At 41.0% G+C, this 14,986-nt stretch overlaps 1 protein-coding gene across 12 annotated transcripts in view; it reads right to left on the bottom strand.

The window, feature by feature from the left end:
• The window catches only part of Tdp1 (tyrosyl-DNA phosphodiesterase 1), a 95,901-nt gene that overhangs the window by 45,271 nt on the left and 35,644 nt on the right, over window positions 1-14,986 (bottom strand). The window contains exon 14 of one of the 12 annotated variants that reach the window (XM_087195471.1): window positions 5,902-6,093. The exons of the other annotated variants lie outside the window; for them this stretch is intronic. Coding sequence (XP_087051597.1) covers window positions 6,081-6,093 — 13 coding nt within the window. The 3' untranslated portion in view covers window positions 5,902-6,080. Of the gene's footprint in view, window positions 1-5,901; window positions 6,094-14,986 lie in introns of those variants that run through there. 12 annotated transcript variants of the gene reach the window in all.

Raw genomic sequence — 14,986 nt, 5'->3', positions numbered from 1 at the left:
GATTTCATGACAACACTGAAACAGATGGAAGGAAAATCTTATTAAAACCATAAATAACTTGCCACAAAAGCAAACAAAAGAGAAAATTGCCTGCTATTTAACACTCTACAAAGTTCAGGCTGAAATGCTAGTTTTAAGTCTCTTTGTACATATAGCTGGTTGAATGAACTTGTCTTAAATGAACAGAATAATTTTGACCAATTTTCTTCATTTGTTTTTTGTTTTTTTTGGTACCGGGGATCGAACTCGGGACCTTGCACTTGCGAGGCAGGCGGCGGAACCACTGAGCTAAATCTCCAGCCCTTGACCAATTTTCAAACTAACTTCATAATGAGTTTAGAAAGAGCTAGATCTACAGACATATCTTTAAGTCACAAATCATATATCAAAGTGTTACATATGCAAAACAGATACAGTGTTAGAGACAACTTTCATAAATCCCAAGAGGCCTAACAAATAAAAATCAAGCAATTAACAGTAACTACATATTACAGTTTAATAGGTAACATCCTCATGTATTTTCTATCATCTCCCTCGTAGCATTCCATGAGTAAAAAAAAAAAGTGGCAAAGCTAGTAAATGGCAATCCAAACTGAGACTTGGTTCTTTGAACTCTGTCTCAGGTTATTTCCTCAACAATATGCCAGCTGGTCAGATAATATCACTATCTGAGGACCCTGGGCTTGAAAATGTTGATGGAGTTAAAGCCATTAAACTCAAGAAACTAGCAGTGATGGCTTCAGATTGAAGAGCATGGTGGCTGGGGCATAGAAGTAGGAAGATAGATTTTATATGTCCTTTTTTATCTTTGTTTTTTGAGACAGTGTCTCACTACGTAGCTCAGGCTGGCCTTGAACTTGCAGTGATCCTCCTGCCTCAGATGAATGCTGAGATTACAGCCCTGAGGCACCACGCTTGGCTATATCCTTTTTATACAGACAAGTATTGCTTAAGGATATTTTGTCAATGATGGACTGCATACACAATGGTAGTCCTGCAAAATTAGCTTGGAGCTGAAAAGTTTCTATTGTCTAATGAGGCTGTGGCTGTGGAGAAGTCACAGCACAACACATTACTCGTGTGTTTGTGATGATGCTGGTGTACACAAACCTACTGAGCTGCCAGTCATGTAGACGTACAGCACATAATATACTTTCAATCCTTATTTTGAGATGTGCTCTTGCTTATAAAAAATGTCTACTGTGAAACAATGTGCCATGTTAAGTGGCGGCAGCCTCATCCGTCTGTGTTTATCACATCTCTTGACTGTATCAAGAGACCATGTTGACCCAAAGTATAAATAATTTAAAGAGCAAAATAAATGATAGATATTACAAAATAGAGATAAATCCTTTGCAAATGGAAAGGGGAACTAGAGATCGAGGGAGGAGGAGGGAAAGGGGAAATAAAAAGAATTAAGATGTGTTATGTACATGTACCAACTCCCCACAGTGAATGCAATTATTATGTACAGGAAACGTACTGAAAAGCATAGAAAAAGAAGTTCCTATAAAAATGTTAAGATTAAAAATAAGAAGAGGCCACGTTGAGAGTCTGAGCTATATCACGTAGGTTTGTGTGAGTGCTCACCAGAGGTTCATACAATGATGAAATTCTCAATATTGCATTTCTCAGAACATGTTCCTGTTAAATGACACATGACTGTATTTACTGGCACTACAGTGTCTAGACACTAAAGACATAAAGAGGAAAAGGATGAGGCATTTGCTCTCAAGGAGCTCAAAAATCTACAGGAGCAAAGGAACTCATGAAGGGCCACCCAGGAAGACGTAAAAGGACCCAGCAAGAGTGCTGTGGAGGCACAAAGGAAAAAGTAATGAATTGTGTCTACTGAGGTAGAAGTTTCACTTGAAGAGGAGCATTTGAGATAGCCCTTGAAGGAGAAGCATAATTGTCCTACATAGCACAGAAAGAGAAAAGGAGAAAGAAACTTAAAATCTGTGAAGCAGTCAGATAGTGAACTGTGGTTGAGGGATTACTACTCATTCATTCAAAATTTTCTCAACCCCTACAGACTAGGCACTGTAGTAGTCTGGCAGAAAACTCAAACAATGAATGAATAATTAGCAAGAGTAAGAACGAATAGGGCCAAGGATTTAGCTCAATGGTGCTGCACCTGCCTCACAAGCACAAGGTCCTGAGTTTGATCCCTGATACCAAAAAACCAAAAAAACAAAAAACAGAACAAAACAAAGGTAAGGACAAGTGTATTGATAGGAGATCACCTATGATAATTATAAACTCATTCTATCTGAGAAGTAGAACAAAAACTTCTAAGGCAGATAGTCCAATAAAACAAACTTCATTCAAAAGGGTTGCAGTGTAGATTTTACCATTCTTAGGGATACAGTAACTATGGCAACTATATACTAACACAAGTCCCAGGATCCATGAAAAAAGTTTCCAGTCAGAACCTCCAACATGACAATTAATGATGCACTAGTATTTAGAAGAATAAAATGGAAGATGGAAAGTATATTAAGGTGAGTATGTTTATAAGATTTCCTGCTCTTCAGAAGGCAGTTTTCATATTTCACAGCAATGTCTGTCTCCCTGATCAGGAAGCCAATATCCTTCACTTATGATGGGCAGAGAAACAACACGTGGTTAGATAAGGAAATACATGGGGTATACTTTTCCAGATTAGGAAATCAAATTTTGGGGAATTCTACTTTTTTTTTTTTGCAGCACTGGGGATTGAACCCAGGGTACACTGAGCAACACCCCTATTTCTTTTTATTTTGTTCATTTTAAGACAAGGTCTCAACAGTTGACCAGGTTGGGACTGAACTTCCAATCTTCCTGCCTCAGCCTTGTAAGTAGCTGGGAATACAGGCGTGTGCCACACCTGGCTCCTACTAATCACTCAGAAGACCATTATTTTTCACATCTCTATAAACCCAAGAGAATCTGGTTCTCCAGAGTGGTCAAGCCACACTGTTATTCCCTTGCTCCAATAAAGCTGCCTCCTTTGGCTCCAAATAAGTATAGACCTGCACTCCTCGAACTGCCTCTGGAGCCTGGGGCTCAATCTTGTGAGTATATTCAAGGACTGTTTTGCTTAACTATGGAAAATAAACCTCAATTTTAGAAGCAGTGAGAAATTTCTAGCCTATAAGAAAAAAAAAAGAGGGCAACTCAAATTGTGTAATAAATACCAATGAGGCCCATGGATGAGAATACTGGAACCCAGCCCCAACAACTGCACCCTGGTGCACAGGCCCTATGTCACCCCCTTCCTCAAGAATTGTGACCATGATGGGATTTCACTGCGTTACTAAATTATCAGGTGACATTAAGTTCATCAAAAGCGAAATAATCCTAGTGGGTCAACATCCTTCCTGAGGAGATTCTCCAGCCAGTTTCCAAGATGCAGACAGCAATGCTGCAGGGCTCCGAGGGTAGCCCCTTAACAGATGGGGACAGCCCAGGTGACGGCCAACAAGAAAGCTGGAACTTCAGCCCTACAGCCACAAGCAATGAATTCTTCCAGCACCAGCAGGGCTCAACAAGGGCCCCGAGCTTCAGATGAGCTCAAACCTGGGTCAATAGCTTGATTTCAGCCTGGTGAGATACTGTGCAGGGGACTCAGCTCACCTGGATCCAGACTCCTGATGCACAGAAACTGGGAGAATAAACTACGTCAATCTAAGTCCCATGGTTTGTGATTTGTTATACATCAACAGAGAACTAACATAATACAAGGCCCAATCAAGCTTATCTTTTAGAAATGATACTTACTTTATTATGCATCAATCACACATAGTACTCACTTTGAAGGAAATTTCAAAGAGTGGCAAAAAGATTTGAGCAATGGCTGTATCTTTGTTTAAAGTACCTGTTTCCAAAGGTGACCACTTTGGAAGGCAACATTTCTTCAATTATTTATTTATTTATTTTTTGGGTACCGGGGATCGAACTTGGGTCCTTGTGCTTGTGCAGCAGGCGGTGAAACCACTGAGCTAAATCCCCGGCCCCATGTCTTCAATTATTAAGGAAAAGTATCTTTATTATCAGGTTAAAAGTCAAAGTTCATATTGCTTATCATCCACTTTATTATCCTTATAATTTTTTTCTGGGGAATTTGTTTTGAAATTTGTTGTACTTAATAAAAAGTACTTATTCATCCCAAACAGAAACATTAACATAGAAACATTAACATTAAAAAAAATCAAAGTAGAAAAGTTTCAAAAAAGTTAAACTTAATGAAGCTTTATCCTTTGTTATACCCCCATTATTTGCAGCGGCAAGGCCTTCATGTTTTATTACAACTTTTTGAGGGTCCCAGAGGAAACATGCTAGCACATCGGGGATTTCTGGCTTTTTTCTCTTTGCCTTAAATTTGGGTGTCTTTTGTGAATAATGAAAAGACAATGCTATAAGACCACTGTTTTAAAACCAGATAAAGAGATGGAAAAGAGAGGTTTGACACTTGTCACTTTCAAGGCTGTATTGTTAAGGCTTAACTGAAACTGGTACCGATTTGGAAGCGGCAGCTAAGTTGCCTGATGCTTCTGGAGCAAAACTTGGCTATGAAAGATAAGCAGAAACACTCTGAAATTCTGGTGGCTGGTGGAGTGCTGGCCCCAGGTGGCACACTGGCAGATGACAGGATGTGACAGATGTCTGCGTGTGTGCAGCACAGGAAGATAAGACCTAGAAACCTTGCAAGCACTTGGTCAGGTAACACCCAATTCTTAACGCCTAATTTGTCTGCTACTTCACTGATAAGAGTATCTATTTGAAATCTACACCCTTGTCTCCAAAGTGGGTAAATATATTAAATGAAAGGAGAGCTGTACTCATAAATCAGTTATTCACAAAATTCTGAATTTAGTCTCAAGGATGCCAATATTATCTATCAGGGCAAACAATCTAGAGGAAATTCCTCCAAGAATTGGCATTTAGTTGGTGAAGGTCAGATTATTAAATATATTGCGGCGCATGAGAAAACCTTGCCCAACTAAGAACTATCATTTTAACGTGTTTTTATTAGTGTACAAATTTTACAAAATATTGGGTTTCAATGTGGTACTTTCACGCATGGATGTAACATATTTTGATCCTATCCACCTCCCCATTACCCTCCCTTACACTCCCCCTTCTCCTTACTCCCTTCCTTTTGTCTAATAATAGTCTCCCTGTTAGTCTCATGTCATTTTTTTAAGACTCCAAATATTGGAGAACAATTAAGAGAATTATTTTTTCCAAAATGCCAACAGTGCTCTGTTGAGAAACATACTATTTGAGTATAAGCCAAAGTCAACTGTATTAAAACTCTCTTATTCTAGAAAGTCTCACGAGGGCCAGGAATTTAGCTCAGTGGTTCTCCTGTCTGCCTTGCAAGCACAAGGACCTGAGTTCGATCCTCAGTACCAAAACAAAAACAAACAAAAAGGTCTACGAAACAAGTAAAAAGCACTTAATTATTCCAATCCACTGAAATTATTAAAATTAATACTGATGTAGCCCTGGGACTAATAAAGCCTGGGGACCCAGACACACCCAGGGCATGTAAGCCTTCGAGCAGGTGGAGTCTGACTGAACTTCTGCTCCTTTCTTGGCCTCCCTTTCCCTCCCCTCCAGCCCCTCTTGTTACCAGAGTTCACTTTGCCGTTCCACTCCCTGCCCCTGCCTTGCTGGCCCTCAGCTGGCCACACATGTGGTGCCCCTTTCTTCTTTCAGGTCTTGGCTTTAATGTCACATCAGCAAGACCTTCCCTGACCCTACTTAATGGGCTGCACAGTGCTTGACAGTGTGGGTGCTGGAGCCTGACCGTCTGGGATGCTGCTTTTTTCTTTCAAATTTTTATTTTTATTAGTACATGTTTGCAGCACATAATGATTACATTCACCATGGGGATTTGGTATGTGTATATAATTCTTTTTTTTTTGGTACCGGGAATTGAACTCTGGACCTTGTGCTTGTGAGGCAGGTGGCGGAATCAATGAGCTACATCCCCAGCCCTGTAATTCTTAATTCTTCTTCAGTCTCCTTCTCCTGCCCTCTTCTTGCTCTCCCCTTCCTCCATCACTTGGTCTTCTTACTGGCGGCAAGATTTAGAATTTCGCTCTGAAAATTTAAAAGCAAGGTATCTTTTGAACTTTGAAGTAAAGCTGTTACTTAACTCATCTCATTTGACAGCAGAAGTTGATCTTCTCACATCACTGGGGAGCAAATGTTGACTTAAGATGACATAGGCTACTGCTTCCCAAATGTCTATTATGGGATGCTTGTCCAGATTTCACTAGGGATTTTCATAGACAGTATATGTACCTAAACTCCAAAGACCAAAATATATCTGGTCCAAGGAATTTGGAATAGGGATCATGTATCTAATTATCATACTACTTTATTTTTCTCTGTAACACATATTGTCATTTGATAAATGTAAATAAACTTTGTTTTTGTGTAATTCCCACCACCAGAGCCAGGTCAATGATTATGTTTTATTATTGTATTCCCAGTTTTATTATTGTATTTCCCTGGTAAAGTACTTGGTCCATAGTAAGTGCTCAAAAGACATCTTTTGAATAAATGGTTAATGTCCAGAATAGAATGCATAACTACTTTTTGGTAGCTGGGAGATTATGTCATGATGATTAGCTGTTTTTCAACACAGGTCAGATGGCTCAGTTCAAATTCGTTTGGAAATGGAATGCTTGGAAAGTATAAAAAGCCCACTTTACACATATTTCCTGAATGTGCCTTAGTACCCAGGCATCAACCTGTTCTACTATTGCCTAGAAAAGTGACAAAAGCTTATATGATCAATAATGAGCACTAGGGAGAACTCCAAAATATGTATACACCAGACTTTTGAGATATATCATTTTCATATATCATTTGAAGTTCTCACCATAATGAAGCTGCAATGAAAGTCTTTTTTTTTTCTGGTGATGGTGGTGGTGGTTTCTGGGAATCAAATCCAAAGTCTTGCATATGCTGGCAAGTTCTTCACCACTGAGCTACACACCCAGCCCTGTAAGGAAATTTTCTCTGTTCTGTTTTCCTGACTTCTACATTGATGTCAGTGACCAATGCCTATCTCCCTACCAGTAAGGCTCCAGCTCAGGCATCACCTCTGAGGCCTCCTGTTTCACTCTGCAGCGTCTAGGCAGAGCTGGCTACACCTCACCCCAGCCTTCATTAGCTTCCTCATTAACAAATCTGTATCGAGCGCCTCCTACATGCCAGGTGCCCTGCCAGGCACTGGGGTATACTGAAGAAGACATGGGCTTGGCCTCAAGTCTAGAGGGGAAGCCAGATAATTACAGAAGCAACCAGGGAAAGGAAGGAACTAAAGTTCAGGGCACCATGGTGTCATGGGGCTGAGGCAGCTGGAGGGCCTCTAGGGGAAGTGCTGTTTCCCCCAAGACCCGGAAGACTGAAAGCAAAGGCTTTCCTCGGTGGGAAGCTACCTGGGCAGAACAGACAGAAAAGCACAATTGCAACAGATAATGTGTACGGTGAGGCATTGGGCAAATCTCTTTTACTCCAGGTAAATTCCATGTGAGGAGGAAGCTCGTTTTTGTTTATTCCTCTATTCCTGTTCCACAAAGATGATGGTTATTTGCAGAAAAACGAATGGAGTTGCCTCAGATCTAAAGCCTTATTCCTCATCCAAGGGAGGGGACAAGGCCACCCCATAGGACCCTGGGACCGAATGACACATGCAGGGAAAGCAGTAGAACTGTCTGCCACGCAGCTGCTGCTTGCTGATGGCCAGTTTTCTCTCCTGCCTCTTGCTTTTACTCTGGCACAGCAGGAATGATGTCATCCCCATGGGCTGGCAAGGGCCTGACATTCTGAGAGATTTCCCAGGTGACTGAGGTCTGAGGGGAACCAGGGAACTGTCCCAACTCGGGATGATGGATTGTGAGGTGACTATAGTCTTCATCATCACTGTGAACTTGTTATGAAGTGTTATTACCCTATGTAAGATGTTTCACGTCCTTATGTAAGATGTTGTTTCATGTCCAGTGAGATATTTAGTGTACTTTAAGTACCACTGCCTAAGAGTTAGGATTCCTATTCAGAACTAAGCTTCCTTAAGTCAGAAGAGAAGGGCCACCCATCTCTGTTTGGTGGTAAGGGCTCTGTACCATGGATTTCAAACTGCTCAGCAAAACTTCTAGTGCACTTTCACATCTTGCTTTCACATTTCAGGAAACTGGGGGCTGGCGAGGATCACGGATTCACAAAGGGTAAGAGGCTGAGTTGAAATGTGGACTCGGGTCTACCTAACTCCAAACCCATGCTCTTCCTACCATTCCAACCGAGTTCTCTTGAGAGAGGGACGTTTGGGCTTTGTTTTAGACAGTCCCCATCCCACCCCCAGTATAGCTTGTTAGCTCTTCCCCCATTAACACCATGATCTCTCTGCTTCCTAACTGGTCCATCCTCTCTCCCCGTGAGACATAGCCATTCAGCAGCATGACCTAACATGGAAGACACTAAGCAGATGGTGTGACTCCACTTCAAGGCCCTCGGTGGCCTGGCCCAGCTCTGTAGACCTGCACAGGAGCACTCCACCACTGCACACTCTACCCGAGGGCCTCTCCTAGTTGTCCCCTCTGCTCAGCCTCTGCCTTACCTAAGGTTGCCTTCTGACCCCTGCAGACACGCTCTAGCACATCCTCATGTTTGGCTATAGCTCCTACCCAATATTTTCATGTTTGTTTGTATGCTGTCTGGCTCCCCTACTTGGCTCCCTGGGTCCCCATGATACCGACAGTGCCTGAAACAGAGGAGGCAAATTAAGTATCTGCTCTCTATGGAGTGAGCCTTGATGGGCATTTCATTCATCCTCTCAATAAGCATGTGACAACACCCAGTGTCTTGAGCTTTACAGGGCATCACTAGTGTCCTTGAGTACAACAGGGACCATGTTCCATTTAATTGTTGATTTAGGGCCTCTCAAATCATACATGCATCAAGGGGTCGGTAGATTTCTTGGATGAAGAAATGCAGGCTGTGTTTCAACACCTGTCTGTGCTCTCTGCCTACTATGTCAGCAGTATTCAAGAAATAACATGCTGAGCTGCTCCCAGCGCCTAGGAGGAGGCTTCCGGGCTGCTGTACCACCCACCTCGGTGCACAGGTGAGCCGCTCCTAGCAGCCAAGAGGAGGCTTCCGGGCTGCCATACCACCCCCCTCAGTGCACAGGAGGTAAGCCACTCCCAGTGCCCAGGAGGAGTCTTCCGGGATGCCATACCACCCCCCTCGGCGCACAGGAGGTGAGCCGCACAGATGCCAGCAACACCACCACCAACCCCCCCCCCCGTCAAAATGAGAAGACACATAAACAAGTCTCAAAACCAGACTTCCAGATCACCTAAAGCAACCCCAAAGGGAAACGAGATGGAACACTCATATGCAACCAGCTGGACTCCCTGAACTGACAACAAAAGAGGATCTGGAAAAAATGAAATAAGAAATAATTTCTCAGATAACAGCAGAGATTCTGCCCATAATGCAAGACATAATTAATAAATCTAGAAAAGACACATAAAAAAATAGAGGAACTGAGGAACATGATGGAATTCCAACATAGGAAACAAATGGAATCCATAAAACAGAAACAGATTTCCAGGAGATTAAAAACTCCACTGAAAGCATTTGCAGCAGAATGAGCCAATGTGAGGACAGAATGTCAGATACAGAAGATAAGACTGCAATTAGTGACCAGGAAAAAAAAATTCTTTAAAATTGTAAGGGACCATGAGAAATCAATTCCATCAGCTGCTAGATGATGCAAAGAAGAGCAACATAAGACTGACTGGAGTCAGTGAAGAAACAGGAGAGAGGACAGATGACATAAAAAAAACTGTTCACAGAAGTGATGGCAGAAAACTTCCCAAGTAGAGGAAAAGAACTTGACATGCAGATAAGTGAGGCATATAGGACTCCAACTAGCCTTGATCAAAAAAAATCTACACATAGGGATATGATTGTTAAGATTCCAGAAACCCAACAGAAGAACAAAATTCTACAAGCAGTTAAGAGAAAAGAAACAAATCACATACAAAGGAAAGCCCATCAGAATCACAGCAGACTTCTCAACGCAAACCCTCAAGGCTAGAAGAGCTTGGAGTGACGTATTTCAAGTCCTAAAGGAAAACAGCCTCCAACCAAGATTGATGTACCCTGCAAAACTATCTTTCAAAATGGATGGTGAAATAAGATACTTTCATGACAAAAAGCACCTTAGGAACTTCGTGAATACCAAACCAGCACTCCAAAAAATTTTAGACAATATCCTAGGAAAAGACAATGAGGATCACAACCCCAGGAAGCCCAGCAGAATTAATCCACTGGGCATGACAAGAAATTAAATGCAAAGGGGGAGAATCCAACAACAAAAAAAGTCATGACAATAATTTAATATGTATCTGTACTGGCTATCATCTTCTTGTGTCCGCTTTTTAATTGAGTTGCCTATTATTCAGCTGTAAGAGTTCTTGATATATTCAGGTCTTAGGTTATATGCATTATAAATATGGTCTGTTTAAGGACTACTTTTCATTTTCTTAATGATGTCATTTAAAGTTCTAAATTTTGAGGGAATCTCATTTATTTCTTTTATACATCATGTCTTTTGTATCCTAGGAAATTCTTGCCTAGCCTAAATTTATGAACATTTTCTCTTATAATTTCTCCTTAAAGTTTTATAGTTTTAGTCTTTCATATTTAGTTTCATAGATCCTTTCAAGTTATCTTTATGTATGGAAATAAAGGGTTGAGGTTAATTTTTTACATACGATACCAGATGTTCTAGTACCATTTGCTGAAAACACTATCTTTTCCCTGCTCTTGAGTTGAGTTTATGTTGTATAAAATGTTAATGTTAAATAATCTTTCAAAACTCAGTGGACCATATATGTATGGTTCTATTTCTAGATTCTCTATTTTATTCTATTGATCTATAGGTCTTTCCTTATGCCAACACTGCCTTGATTACTGTAGCTTCAGAGGAAGTCTTAAAATTAGGTACTAAATGTCTTCCAACACTGTTTTGTTTTTTTCTTTTTACTTTTCTAGGTCCTTTGTACTCCTAACTTTTAAATTTCAATACAATTCTTCATTTATAGCAAGTATACATAGACCTGAATTTTTAAATATACCTTGTGTTTTCTAATCCTGCTAAATTCAAATACAAGTTCTATGTAGCTCAATGGTGCCGCCACCTGCCTCGCAAGCGCAAGGACCTGAGTTCGATCCCCGGTACCAAAAAACAAAACAAAACAAAACAAAAAAACCCCTCAAATACAAGTTCTAGGGGCTCCTAGAGATTTCTTAGTATAGTCCTTGTAGATGATCATTTCATCTACATATAAAGATTTTACTTCTACCTTGCCAATTGTATGCTAATTGTCTTTTTATTGCCAGACTATTTTGGTTTGGGCCTATGTTTCAAAGTTTAATGGACAGATGAAGAGTAGGCTTATCTACCCTTGTTCCCCACCTTAGGGAGAAAGCATTGTATCTTTTCCATTCATACAAGGTTGGAAGTATGCTGGAAGTATGGAGTACATGTCTTTAATCTGTTGAGAAGGTTCTGTTCTACTTCTAGTCTCCTGATAGTTTTTACCATGAACAGCTGTAGAATTTAGTCCAATACTTTTTCTCCAACTAGTGACAGGATCATATGGCTTTTTCCTTTTATCTGTTAAAATGATAACTTATGGGGGTGGATCTTCCAATGCTGAACCAACACTGCCATCCCTATAACAAAACCACTTTCTACATACTGCCAGATCTGACTAATAGTTTGTTTTGTTAAGCAAATTTTTATCTATGTTCATACTTTTTCTTCTATTATCTTTATCCAGTTTTAGGATTAGCACAATGTTGATTTCCTAAAATGAGGGGAGAAGTGTTCCTTCTTTTTTGTGCTTTAATTGTCTGATATAATTTATCGGTTAAAATGTTTATGAGCCTGCTGTTGTCATATAGGTAGGTTTTCAAGCTAGGAATATACTTTCTTTAATAGGTGCTATTCAAATTTTATAGTTCCTCCAGAGTCAGTTTCATTACTTTGCCTTCCAAGATACTTCTTAGGAGCTGTCAAATTTATTTCAAAAAAGATTTTTGTAATATGCTTTCTTTATCCTTTTAAATTCTGTAAAATCTGTGGTAATGTCTCCTAGATCTTGATAGTATAATTTTAAAAATGTAAAATTGATATTGTGTAATAGGAAGAAAAGGTCTAAAGGAATAGGGGAAGTGGGAGGGGTAGGGGAAAGGAAAGAAGGGAAAAGAAAAAATATGAGAAAAGAAAAAAAATGGAAACAAGGTCTTTGCAAATAGGGAAGGGTGGAGGGGGTGAAGGGAGGGCAGGGGAAGGGGAAAAAAATAAGAACCAAGATACTCATGTAATGGTACAAGATCCCAATGATGAATGTAACTATTTTATACTGAAAATGTACCAATAAACTTAATGGAAGAAAAAAAAAAGAAATAACATGCTGAGTATTAGAAGTACTGAACAGCAGACTTGGTCCTTCACTTGCATGAGATTCTAACTGTTTAGCGGAGGTGGTGGTGGGGGCAGGGAGGTAGGTAACCAAGGAGAAAGAGCAAGCATGTGACACTGGCACACAAACTAAGCAGCTAAGTGTTTTTAAGGCACTTCAAAGCAAGGGCATGACTACAGAGTGAACGAGACATTCCCTAATGCTGTGTGTTTTAAATTGAGCCTTTACGAAAATACTGTTAGGACTGTGGAGAGAGGAGAGGTATGCCGGGCAGAAGAGCATCATAAACAAAGGCACTGCCATGGAGGAAGTATGATGGGGCAGAGAAGAGACATGTCTTAGTCCCTTTTGTGTTACTAAAGCACAATACCTGAGATAGGGGGAGGGCAAAGAAGGGGGTCAGAATTACCCTTTTATGAAGAACTCACTCCGTGACAATTAACACACCTCTGTAATGGCATTAATCCAAAGCACTGTTCAAGGCCCCACCTCTCAACACTGTTGCTTTGAGGATTAAGTTTCCAACAAATGAACCTTGGGGGACATATTCAGACCACAGCAAGATCACTCAAACAGAGGAGCTGTGTCTGGAGAAGCAATGGACAGGCAAGTGGTTAATATGGAGTAGTTATATGACATTGTCACGAGGAACCTTGTGCTGAGATTTTATTCTTCCACTTCCAGCTTTCTCTATGCTCTATCAATGTGATTTATCATACTGAGCTTGTAATTGTGGAGGCTTTTATTAGTCCATGGTCAAGTCACCATGCTAGGCACCTGACATCCTCACAGCTGCTGTGCAGATGAGGAGTCTGAGGCTAAGAGAACAAACCTGTCCAAGGCAAAACACTGTTCAGTGGTAGACATGCTCACCTCACCCAGACTGTCTGAAAACGCCAAAGCTCATGCTCATTCTCCACAAGATCAGACACAGTAGTGAGACAGAAGCTCCAGGCTCCTAGGCTTGTGGAGAGCTACAAGTATAGTAAGGACCTTGGGGAAAGGGGAGCAGCAGAGGCTGGAAGAGCCTCCAGGGAGAGATGAGCCTGAGCATGGCTCTCAGCAGTAGAGAGAAATGATGGAGGGATCAGGAGAGGGAACCATATAGGCTGCTCGGAGGATGATTCAGGGATGAAGAAGGCCAGCTTGGTGCTTCTGGAAGTTCACTTTGGGAATTACCGGTAAGAATATGGAAATGGCGTGGCTGGGATACGAACGCCAAACTCAGGAATCTGAACTTTACAGGCTGGCTCTATAATGTGGGGGTTCCGAACACTGGGCAATGAGGAAAATCTGGGTTTCAGAAAGATGAATGGGAATGGGCCACTAGGAGAGGCTGCTGGGAAGAGGAAGACCATGTGTTGGGATGGCAGAGAGGAGATCATTTCTGAAGCCCAAGTGATAAATTTCTGACCTGAAATTGCTGGGATTAGAAACAACAAATCTGAGGCCCTTCATGGCTTGCATAGCCATTTCCAAAGCACCCATGTGCCCATCTCAAGCACGGAAGTGATATTTCACAATCGCAGCGATCTCTTTGTCTGGCTTCTCATGTCTGAGACTGTGAGGGTCACAAAGGCAACAACTGTATCTTCCTGTTTTCCTGAGGGCTTGTTACCCACAGGAGAACCACAGTAAGTGCTATACGAGTAGAATGCTCTAAGGAAGGAAAAGTAAAAGGAGACATCTGGGTTTTGAGCCTGGTGACAAGATTAGGCAGGTGCCGCAGGGCAAAGAATGATGCTGGAGGGAAAAAACAAACTTATATACAAGATGAGCTCAGATTAGGAAAGCTCTGACTTTGAGATAAGGTGACAAAAAAGGGTCAAAGGAGTTACTTATTGGTAGACATCACTTATACTTGGGATCTATACTTTCCCTCGAATGGAAGGGCTGACAGAATGGATTCTGAGAGGTTTTCTGAGTTGTTATTTATATCTCTTAAGAATCTTTTAATGATTCTGGAATGCTCTGTGCATTTTAGTACAGTTTCTTCTGGCTTAACTGATCTTTGCAGAAAGCAGCCACGCTGCAACTCTATTTTAATTAAGAGCGTATGGACCGTAGAGTGAGAAGGGCCGGCTGTGGGGCCCAATTCTTCAGGTCACTTCTGGGCTCCACCAAAACCACCTGTGTGACAACGTCTCGCCCTGTGCCTCTGAGACCCTGCAAAGCCACTATGAGAACTGAATGAAGGAATTCACATAAAATGCTTAGGATCGCGCCTGGCATATCGCAATCACCCAATGAAAGTTGTTGCTATTATTCTTTAAAACAACTTTGGCAAATAGATAGTTTAGAGTTATTCCGGAATAAAATTAGAAGTGGCAGCTCTATAATGACAAATTTCAAATTCTTAAAATGAATGAACTTGGAATAGTTATAATTAATTTAATTTAGCAGTGGCCAGGTGATATTAAAGCAGGCATTCACACAGTGTAAAACCACCAATAGACCTCAAGTGACAAACTAAAAATGGTTGTTCT

The sequence above is a fragment of the Heterocephalus glaber genome, unplaced genomic scaffold, assembly GCF_053883595.1.
Source record: "Heterocephalus glaber isolate CG9 unplaced genomic scaffold, H.glaber_assembly_v1.0 deba00001608, whole genome shotgun sequence".
NCBI lineage: Eukaryota > Metazoa > Chordata > Mammalia > Rodentia > Bathyergidae > Heterocephalus > Heterocephalus glaber.
The sequence above is the reverse complement of the archived record's forward strand: the minus strand, read 5'-3'. Positions and strand labels throughout refer to the sequence as shown.